The sequence below is a fragment of the Anomaloglossus baeobatrachus genome, chromosome 9 (genome assembly GCF_048569485.1).
Source record: "Anomaloglossus baeobatrachus isolate aAnoBae1 chromosome 9, aAnoBae1.hap1, whole genome shotgun sequence".
In the NCBI taxonomy this organism is placed as follows: domain Eukaryota; kingdom Metazoa; phylum Chordata; class Amphibia; order Anura; family Aromobatidae; genus Anomaloglossus; species Anomaloglossus baeobatrachus.
In genome coordinates this window covers 229,117,836-229,129,278 of record NC_134361.1, presented here as the reverse complement: position 1 = coordinate 229,129,278, position 11,443 = coordinate 229,117,836, and the positions used below count along the sequence as shown (strand labels likewise).

The following is an 11,443-nucleotide window of genomic DNA, read 5'->3' as shown; positions in this document are numbered from 1 at the left end:
ATCGGGGGTCTGGGTTTGGTGATTCCAGGACTGCATTGTGCTGTACAGATGGTGGAGGAGGATCATGCCCCGGGCTGTTATCAGGGGTCGGCCTTGGCTTTTTAGTTCCAGTGACGGGAAATCTTAATGTTTCAGCACAAGACATTGTGGACAATTGTAGCTTCCGGCTTTGTGGGAACAATTTTGGGGGAAGACCCTTTTCTGCCCCCCATCACTGTGCCCCGTGCACAAGCTCCATACAGACATGGGGGGGGGGGGAGATGAGCGGCCGCACAGAGCCCGGACCTCGGCCACAACCTAGAACGGAGACTGTGAGCCCGGACTATATTCAGGTGATGTTTGTGTCTGTCGTGTACGGTTCCTGAAAGAGGACACTTTTTTTTTGGGTGTGTTGGTTGGAATGTATATATAACGATATATACCCGGCAATGACTCAATACGATATATCCAGAATGGAAAGTGAAACCACACAGCATGGACGTCTCTTCTTTTACGTCACCTCGTGTCCCCTTGATGAAGCGCCTCACCTATAGTAGAGCTCTCCTGCGCCTGCGCGCTGCTCCCAGCTATCATGGCTGCCGTTAGGTGGTCCCATCCTGGGACGTGGCTCCTCTTCTCGCTGCTGGTGGCTCCGCACATCCATGTCGTTGTGTCCCTGGAGCCGATCACCACAGGTTTCACCATTGTAGCAGCCATGGCCCTTACAGGCTACCTGTCCTCAGAGATCTACTGCGGATGGCTGTCGGAGTGCTGCCAGGTGAACAAGCCCTTCGATAGTACAGGTTTGTGACAATAAAGGGTTAAATGGGCGGCTGTTAGTGATCTGCTGGGATTTATAGTCCTTCAGCATATAGCATGCTGTAGTGTAAGAGGCGTTGGTCTGATATGCAAAATTATTGGGTAACTCCACCCCCGAGGAACCATTGGTATCACTCCAATGGAGCTGAAAGAAAAGTGTTCAAGGGCCACATCTGAGCCTTTGGTTTGGAAATTAGGGGGCCTTAGCTCATGTAGCATACTGACATTACAAGACACCCATTGAAATGAGCACATGGGTTCATTTTCATGTCTACTCTGTGGCTAATAGGGGAGAACCTCTAGTTTTAAAGGGGTTCTCCAATGTTTCACGTTGAGACGTAAGGGGCACTAGTGATTTAGTGCCCATGGGCAGCCTGGCAGGTACAGTGCCCACAATCTCTAGTGTACTGATAGGCAGGGGTCAGACGATCACCCATGGCACTGGTATCCTATGGCAGACCGGGGCCTAAAATAGGCCTTTTGGACCAAAGGCTGAGCCTACGAGGCCGCCTGTCAGCTTGACAGGTGGCCAGGAAAATGTAAAACTGGTCCCAGTCCCCTCATTATTGGATTTGGTGGGAGGAACAAAGATGGCACCTGCACGCCTATATGCCCTGTGCACACTGCGTCCGAGCCCTATATTTGGCATCAGCATCAAACATATCCATGGGGCTCCATTCACCTGACCAAGTGTCACGGGTGACAGATAGTCATATGGTTTCTGCAATAGAAGGTTACAGTGTTTGGCTGCACAGAATGCCCCCTGACTTTCTATTGTTCCTGATGTCAATAGTATTCATTGGTATAGGCTTTCCTGCTGAATTTTCATCTCTCCCTTTTGGACCCAGCAATAGCTTGCCTTCCACCCAGCTGTTAAATCATCAGCATTATCTTGGTGCTTAAATACTCCCATCTTCCCTGGACTGGTGCTGGTGATATTATTCAGTTAATTCTAGCTCTGGTTGCAAGCAGGTGGTTTGTACTCCTCTGTGGTATCGTTGCTGAACTTTTGCATGAGTCATCTGGGGATAAGTAGTTCATGTATTTTCCCCCGTGTGTCCTCCTTGTGTCTTCCTGTAGCGTTTAGTGGAGTTGACAAAGAGCTCATCCCACCTGATCCCTATTTATGGTCCAGCACTGCTAGGGATACCTAAGGTCAGGTATCCAGTTCGGCACATAGGTGCGTAACCTATCTAGGGTGCATCAAAAAATGCAGCCTTATTGTCCTGAATACAAAAGTGCAGTGCACTCTGAGGGTGACGTATGCCTGATGTGTCTGATACAAAGGCTACATTCCCCCCCCACCCCCACCCCCCCAAAAAAAAAAATACCTGAAAAATAACAAGCAGTGCTAGGAGATTTCAGCTCTGAAGCCGTCTGAATTGTCAATGCTGTCCTAGAACATGGTACATGCTGTAACACAGAATACATTTAGGATTTATTTTTTCCTCTTTCAGCTTTAGAGGATGACTTGACGGAGAAACTTTTCGGGCAGCATTTGGCGCATGAAATGATCTACAAGTCACTGACCAAATTTCTGAGCAATGAGAACCCCCGGAAGCCCCTGGCGTTAATCCTGTACGGCCGCACCGGCACCGGCAAGAACCTTGTTAGTAAAATTATCACAGAGAATGTTTTTGATTTAGGAGAGAAAAGCAAATTTGTCCATCTTTTTGTGTCTACCCTGCACTTCCCGCATGATAACCTGATCACCACGTACAAGGTATGAAGACCCTCCATTCACATAGGGGCATTTATAGGGGTCATTAATTTTACTGACTTAAAACTATACTATCGTTAATAGTTTTTGTCTGGGATTGTAATACCCCTACAAAAATGTTTGCGGCCCTTGGGAGTGATGTAGAATTACATTATGGCCTTCTGATATAGAAGGTTGTGTGCGCATGCTCTAGCCCATATCCTTCACACTGCGCATGCTCCACCACCGCTGCAGATCGCTGCACTTGGCTGTTTTCTGGCAGCCCCATAGACAATAAATGTAATGGTGTTTGTGCATCCGACCTACCACTCCATTTTAGAATCAGAGTATAAGTACCCCTCTCTACCAATCCCAGTGGTTGGCCCACCACAGATCAACCAGTTATTACCTAATGTGATGCTAGTCACTACTTATGGATAGTATAGACAGAAGGGTAGTCAGACAAGCCGGGATCAGAAAACAGGGGGACACGAAAGGACTTGGGGAGTAAACAGAAGCACAGTCAAGTCACAGGCTGAGGGTCAGAATTTCAGGAGAGTACGTATTAGATTCAGGGAGCAGACCGAGACGTGGTCAGGTAACGGTGCGAGGTCAGAAGCCAGGAGGTAATGACAAGAACAGGGAACGAGCAGAGAGGGGTCAAGAAGCTTAGACCAGAACACAAGCCAAGAGCACAACTGCAGAACCAGAGAGTACGACTGGCGAAGTTCTGGCACAGCATGCTCAGTATTGTATGAAAGAGAGCAATTACCAGGAAGGTGGAACACTTGAGTAGTCAGCACCTCCCAGAACCTTCATGGAATCCTGCCAGCTAGTGCTCAGAGAAACACAGCAGAGCATCTCCAAATGCAAAATGCTCTGTACAAAAGAAACATGTCACTGTCTGGTGTGTAGTTCAGAAAAGTGCGGCAGAGCATCTCCTGTGTGCAAGATGCTCTGAATAATGTCACTGCCGGCTCTGTAATTCAGGAAGGTGCGGCAGAGCATCACCTGTGTGCAAGATGTTCTGCACAGAGGAATAATGTCACTGCCGGCTCTGTAATTCAGGAAGGTGCGGCAGAGCATCACCTGTGTGCAAGATGCTCTGCACAGAGGAATAATGTCACTGCCGGCTCTGTAATTCAGGAAGGTGCGGCAGAGCATCACCTGTGTGCAAGATGTTCTGCACAGAGGAATAATGTCACTGCCGGCTCTGTAATTCAGGATGGTGCGGCAGAGCATCACCTGTGTGCAAGATGCTCTGCACAGAGGAATAATGTCATTGCCGGCTCTGTAATTCAGGAAGGTGTGGCAGAGCATCACCTGTGTGCAAGATGCTCTTCACAGAGGAATAATGTCACTGCCGGCTCTGTAATTCAGGAAGGTGCGGCAGAGCATCACCTGTGTGCAAGATGCTCTGCACAGAGGAATAATGTCACTGCCGGCTCTGTAATTCAGGAAGGTGCGGCAGAGCATCACCTGTGTGCAAGATGCTCTGCAGAGAGGAATAATGTCACTGCCGGCTCTGTAATTCAGGAAGGTGCGGCAGAGCATCACCTGTGTGCAAGATGCTCTGCACAGTGGAATAATGTCACTGCCGGCTCTGTAATTCAGGAAGGTGTGGCAGAGCATCACCTGTGTGCAAGATGCTCTGCACAGTGGAATAATGTCACTGCCGGCTCTGTAATTCAGGAAGGTGCGGCAGAGCATCACCTGTGTGCAAGATGCTCTGCACAGTGGAATAATGTCACTGCCGGCTCTGTAATTCAGGAAGGTGTGGCAGAGCATCACCTGTGTGCAAGATGCTCTGCACAGAGGAATAATGTCACTGCCGGCTCTGTAATTCAGGAAGGTGCGGCAGAGCATCACCTGTGTGCAAGATGCTCTGCACAGAGGAATAATGTCACTGCCGGCTCTGTAATTCAGGAAGGTGCGGCAGAGCATCACCTGTGTGCAAGATGCTCTGCACAGAGGAATAATGTCACTGCCGGCTCTGTAATTCAGGAAGGTGCGGCAGACCATCACCTGTGTGCAAGATGCTCTGCACAGTGGAATAATGTCACTGCCGGCTCTGTAATTCAGGAAGGTGCGGCAGAGCATCACCTGTGTGCAAGATGCTCTGCACAGTGGAATAATGTCACTGCCGGCTCTGTAATTCAGGAAGGTGCGGCAGAGCATCACCTGTGTGCAAGATGCTCTGCACAGTGGAATAATGTCACTGCCGGCTCTGTAATTCAGGAAGGTGCGGCAGAGCATCACCTGTGTGCAAGATGCTCTGCACAGTGGAATAATGTCACTGCCGGCTCTGTAATTCAGGAAGGTGTGGCAGAGCATCACCTGTGTGCAAGATGCTCTGCACAGAGGAATAATGTCACTGCCGGCTCTGTAATTCAGGAAGGTGCGGCAGAGCATCACCTGTGTGCAAGATGCTCTGCACAGAGGAATAATGTCACTGCCGGCTCTGTAATTCAGGAAGGTGCGGCAGAGCATCACCTGTGTGCAAGATGCTCTGCACAGAGGAATAATGTCACTGCCGGCTCTGTAATTCAGGAAGGTGCGGCAGACCATCACCTGTGTGCAAGATGCTCTGCACAGTGGAATAATGTCACTGCCGGCTCTGTAATTCAGGAAGGTGCGGCAGAGCATCACCTGTGTGCAAGATGCTCTGCACAGTGGAATAATGTCACTGCCGGCTCTGTAATTCAGGAAGGTGTGGCAGAGCATCACCTGTGTGCAAGATGCTCTGCACAGTGGAATAATGTCACTGCCGGCTCTGTAATTCAGGAAGGTGCGGCAGAGCATCACCTGTGTGCAAGATGCTCTGCACAGAGGAATAATGTCACTGCCGGCTCTGTAATTCAGGAAGGTGCGGCAGAGCATCACCTGTGTGCAAGATGCTCTGCACAGAGGAATAATGTCACTGCCGGCTCTGTAATTCAGGAAGGTGCGGCATATATAGTTTCATCTCTCCAGCACCAAGTGGAGGATAGGAAGGGAGGTAAAAGGTTGCGCAATGTCAGGGGGACATCATTGGCAAATAAAGACATTTTTAACAATTTGTCATGTACAAAGATGCCCTATTTTGCTCTAATTTGGGATGCCAAGGGTTAGATACTAAGAGTTTTTTAGAGACATCCTTGGCTTATGCCGTTTTGGATGAGGAAAAGAAAGGTGTTAGCATGTGGAAGCCTCGCTGATGATTTTTGGGATGGAGTGAAGACCTCGCAAAACCTTTAGGCAGGGCCCCAAGAATCTCGAAAGTCTTAAAGATTGGAACATAAGGACCTGTCATGGTGATCAAAAGGCTTCTTAGCATCTAAACTGAGACGGTTTGCACTGCGATTTTTTTTTTAATTTATGACAAAGGCACAGATCTTTCACCTTCTGAGGACTATAGTTCTCTATTTCAGGGCTTAAATATATTTAAAGGGTTATTCCGGTTTTGTAAAGTGATGGCATATAGCGTATGCCACCCCACTATTGTGCAGATTGTACAGATGCCATTTCTTGTAGCAACCTTGATTTTTTTTTTTTTTTTTTTTTTTTTTATATCCATGTCAATTGTTCTATGGATCAGTAAACGGAATCCAGGCTGTACTCTGTGTACAGTTTGTCATGTCTGAAGGGCGGACAGAGGGTGGTTAGAAATCTCCATCTATGTGAAATTTTAGGTAACATTGGTTATTGGTAATTTTAGGTGCATTATAATAGACAATTGTCCTGATGGTCTGTAGTATGGTGCTGATGCAGCAGAATATGTCTTCCCTCCTCAGGACCAGCTACAGTCGTGGATTCGAGGAAACAGCAGTGAATGCGCTCGCTCCATATTTATATTTGATGAAATGGAAAAACTCCATCCGGGTATTATCGACGCCATCAAGCCTTTCCTGGACCATTCTAATAATATCAATGGAGTGTCCTATCGCAAAGCGATCTTCATTTTTATCAGGTAACCCCCCCGACAAATCAATCACTAGTTGCCATAGAAACAGGTTAATTGTCCCATACCAGTTTCTAATATATATATATATATATATATATATATATATATATATATATATATATATATATATATATATATATACACATATATATATATATATACACACATATATATATATATATATATCCCTATTTCCAATAGCAACCAATTAGAGAGCAGCTTTCACTTAATAAGCTGCTCTGAAAAAAATGAAATTTGTTCTATGATTGGTTGCTATGGAAAATGAGGCCTTTTCTTACATGGAATCTGTACTAGAACTATGTAGGCCCTATTGCCCATAGCGGCCAATCCGAGCACAGCTTTCACTTGCAAAACTGCTTTAAATAAATGATAGCTGTTCTTTGATTGGTTGCTATGAAAAATTAGGCGTTTACTAGGACAACGTAGGCCCTGTTGTCCATAGCAACCAATGTGAGCACAGCTTTCATTTAGTAAGCTGCTCTGAAAAGCTGAAAGCTGTGCTGTGATTGGTCACCATGAGCAACAAGGCCTAGTCTAAATTTTTTACAAATAACACCCTTGCGCGGAGTCTGTATCATAACGGTGTAGGCACTTCTTGGGCCTCTGTCCAGGAGCAGCATTAGTTGCTATGGAAAATTAAGCCTTTTCTTTATTTTTTAACAAATAATGTCTTTACATGGAGTCTGTACTAGGATGATGTAGGCCCCGTTGCCTGTAGCAACCAATCCGAGCACAGCTTTAATTTACTAACCTGCTTTGAAAGACTGAAAGCTGTGCTGTGATTGGTTACTACGAACAACAAGGCCTAGTCTACATTTTTTACAAATTACGCCCTTGCCCGGAGTCTGTATCATGATGGTGTAGGCTCTTCATGGGCCGCTGTTCAGCAGCAGCATTTTTTTTCTCCCTTCTCTATTCAAGATGAGGGGGATAATTTGTGATTTTGAGGAAAACGCTAAAATACATTTTTTTCTTCCGTATGGATTTTGTTGTATGTTCTGCACCAAAATCTGTGTGGGAAAAACTCTGCTAATGTTTGCAATGGCAAATCCACGTTGCTATTTTACCGCAGATTACATTTTTTTTCTGTACTGTAATGTTGTCACACAGAGATTTTTTGCACAAACTTCGACGACTGTCATGGTAACATTGGTCTCTATTCAGATTGCAGATTCTGACACTCCACCCAATAGGTTCTCTGCTATCTGGGATCAAACAGGCAGACTTGGGCGTTGACCTGCTGTGTGCTGATTCATAGGCAGGCTAGCAAGAGAGTCTCTGCTGGTCTGCTTGCTCCTTTAATCACATGTTGTGGGAGACCTATCACATCTGCTTCCCTCCTATTTATGCTGGTGGAATTCTTCTACCCATGCCAACTATAGTTTATTCTTTGTTGGTCTGTGAGGTGTGGTGTCCCAGACTTACTAGTGAAAGTTGTGCTTATTACTTGGTGCGGTTGTGGAGTTTATCCCTGTTGTTTTGTAGCTTCCTTCCTGCTCTTCTTTTCCTCCTGAATCTCTTATTGTCTTTACCTTTGCATGTGCATGCTATGTCACAGAGTTTTGGTTTTCCCTTGTCTGTGTTCATCATGCTCCTGTCTTGTCCCTCCCTAGGGGAGAAGGTGTAAAGGGAGGAATTTGGGTGAAGACTGCTAATGGAGTCTTCCTTTGGGATATTCAGAGACAGTGCCGTATTAGCTGTATACCAGTGCCGATATATCACTGTATCAGACAATGAATACATAAGACATGTTCTCCTTGAGCCAGCATCACCAACTGACCCGTGTATTAGATAGATCCAATTATACAGTTTGCATCTCTAACCTTGAAGCTAGACAGGGAGTACTTTTACTCCTTAATTTCTCACAGCGCAGTTTGTTTCTGTACATTCTTTCTGTGTGAACATTACTGATAACACTTTTACAGCTTCACATTCTGGCTTCATTATCTTTGGTTAACTTCTTTATGACTTAATACAGCTTAGAATTATATTATGGGTCTATGCGATGGCTACATAGACAGACAGATTGTTATGCAACTACATCTACATTTTGATTATTTATATACACAGATATTCTTATTACGCTTGAACAAACAAGCTATAGCTCAGGCGACCTCCACAGAGGTATCCGATCAGGACTGGTCAGGAGCAGAGCCAGGAAGGAGACTCAGGCCTCTCCACCATTAGGAATATCCCTGAGTAGAGGGATAGCATGGGGACACCTTAGGAGCCCCAGTTCTCACTATCTCAAAGTCATTGTGCCAAATATGCACCCATAAGCATGTCTTGCTTTGCCATATGGTGTTACTAACGATTGGTATTATTCTGGAACAGAGTGCCTCCATTATAAGGGGCTCTTCTATGTAATTCAGATTGGAGACTTTTCCAGTGAATGATCTGTGTTTTCTTCCCTTAGCAATGCTGGTGGTGATCTGATCAGCAGAATGATGCCACTAATATTTAATAGTGGAAAATGTAGAGAAGATCTGAAGCTGAAGGATGTGGAGGACGAGCTGTATGACGACCTGTATAATAACAGAAACAGTGAGTGACGACAGGCTCTTTTTTTTACTTGGATGTGATCAAGAGAGGATTCCTATTTCTTTGCTGACAGCAAGCAGAGATTTTGAAAATGTGGAGTAAATTGAAACACACGTCTTACCTGACACCAACTGGAAAAAGTAAAGGGGCCTTTTGTCTCTCAGAGCAACATAAGCTGGTACAAAAAGTGCCTACAGCTATATATGCAAATAGTCTCTTCAGAAATGACGAGGACTGGAGCTTTAGTGCCTCCTATTGGAAGTGAAAACCCTAAAAAAATCAAGATCAACCCTTCAGTATGACTTTGGATATGAAACTCTATCTGCAGACGTGTTTCTGGGTGTTTGCCCATCATTAGTGCAAAGCAGGAGATGTGATTCCGCTGGGGGAGAGGCCTTTGAAAGGATCTTTAAGGGGTCATTTTAAGATTTCTTGTCCCATAAGTGGCTCTAAAGGCCATGTCCTTTTCCTTTCTGAAGAGGCTATTTGCATTTTTTAATTCCCTGAGAAGCACTGCATGGCTTAAAAGTCTACTTGGCCTGCCCTACCACGAGAAACATTGCTTCTAAAAGCCCCGTTACACGCAACGACATATCTAACGATATATCGCCGGGGTCACAGATTCCGTGGCGCATATCCGGCATCGTTAGCGACGTCGTTGCGTGTGACACCGAGCGGCCATTAACGATCAAAAATACTCACCTTATCGTTGATCGTTGACACGTAGTTCAAAAAATTGTTGATTGTTGAGGACGCATGTTGTGCGTCGTTCCCGAGGCAGCACACATCGCTACGTGTGACACCTCAGGAACGACGAGCTGCAGCTTACCTTCGGCTCCCGGCAATGAGGAAGGAAGGAGGTGGGCAGCATGTTCCGGCCGCTCATCTCCGCCCCTCCGCTTCTATTGGGCGGCCGCTTAGTGATGCCGCTGTGATGCTGCACGACCCGCAACCTTAGAAAGGAGGCGGTTTGCCGGCAACAGCGACGTTGCTAGGCAGGTAAGTCCGTCTGATGGCTCCGAACGATTTTATGTGCCATGGGCAGCGATTTGCCCGTGATGCACAACCGACGGGAGCGGGTGCTTTCACCAGCGATATCGCTGCGTGTAAAACCCCCTTTAGACCACCTATCAGAGGCCTCTCATTCTGCCAAATTAGATGTCCTGCTTTGCTCTAATGAGGGGCAAACACCTTGAAACATATGTCTGCAAATGAAGTTTCTGGTTTGGCTTTATATCCAAAGTCATGTGGCAAGACTCATGAAAAGGTTGATATTGACTTCTTTCTGAAGAGACCAATTGCATATTTAAATTCCCAGGGGAGCATTGCATGGCCTATAAGTCTCCTTATACTGACTGCGCTTTAAGCGAGGAGAACCATTACATCTTAGTATACGCCAAGCACTGTGTTTAAGAAGCCTTACCACCAACATGCCACACTGTACAAGAGAACAGGCATCATGGGAGGAAGCTGTTATTAAATCACAGTGAAGCCCATATTACGCATGGGCAGAAGAGCTCCACTGTAACATGGTATCAGTGGGACTAATTATGTGTTTTCTTCTTTCTTGCCCAGGTGGCTTCTGGCATAGTGGCCTCATTGAGAAGAACCTGATTGATTACTTTGTCCCGTTCCTGCCACTTGAGTTCCGTCACGTGATGAAATGTGTCTTGGCGGAGCTCAGACTTCGGGGTCTTCACAAGGATGAAAGGTTGGCATATCGGGTCGCTATTGAGATGACGTATGTGCCAAAAGACACAAAGCTGTTTTCAGACAAAGGCTGTAAAACCGTGGCGGCCAAGCTGGACCTTATTCTTTAGCGTCACCAACATGATGCCAACCGGGGTGCCAGAAACTATGGAGACATTGACTGCACCCCCAGCACCATGAAAGGAGGGGAGCAATCGTTGTATGACTTTACCCTCCTTGTCCAGCTTACGTGCAGGTCATCCAAGGACCACCCTATCAGTGCTAAAGGGGAGTCTGTCACCATAAACTGCATGTTCAGCTACTTAAACATTTATATATCGGACTTAGACCCCATAAAATCACACCAGAATATACATTTAGTCGTCTAGTTGTAGAAAAATGCACTTTTAATCCATATGCAAATGAGGGCTTCAAATGCCAATGGATTGGTTTACCATTATGCCTGCCAATTTGCATATCTAGCATTGTACCTGGGATCGATTGACAGCCCTGGTGTCACGGTTCCGCTGTGCGGAGCATTTTGCATTTGAAATTGCTCTATGTGTCTTGTGCACTTGCTGACAGGTTGTCTTTCATCACTAGGGTCCATGCTGGTTTTGGGAGGTGCCTTTACAGATGCGCCTCATTTCTGGTGATTGCTCTGTTTCTTTACTGGGCTTGCTCTGTCTGAACTTCGCCAGTCGTACTTCCTGTTTGCTCAGTGTGCTCTTGGCTCCTGTCTGGTGTAAGTG

At 46.1% G+C, this 11,443-nt stretch overlaps 1 protein-coding gene across 1 annotated transcript; it reads left to right on the top strand.

The window, feature by feature from the left end:
- The first annotated feature begins 571 nt into the window (after positions 1-571).
- LOC142250799 (torsin-1A-like) lies at positions 572-10,822 on the top strand. Its single transcript, XM_075323020.1, has 5 exons — positions 572-782; positions 2,256-2,521; positions 6,271-6,446; positions 8,878-9,005; positions 10,578-10,822. Exons 1-5 carry the CDS (start codon positions 572-574, stop codon positions 10,820-10,822), a joined length of 1,026 nt encoding a protein of 341 aa, XP_075179135.1.
- Positions 10,823-11,443: the final 621 nt, after the last annotated feature.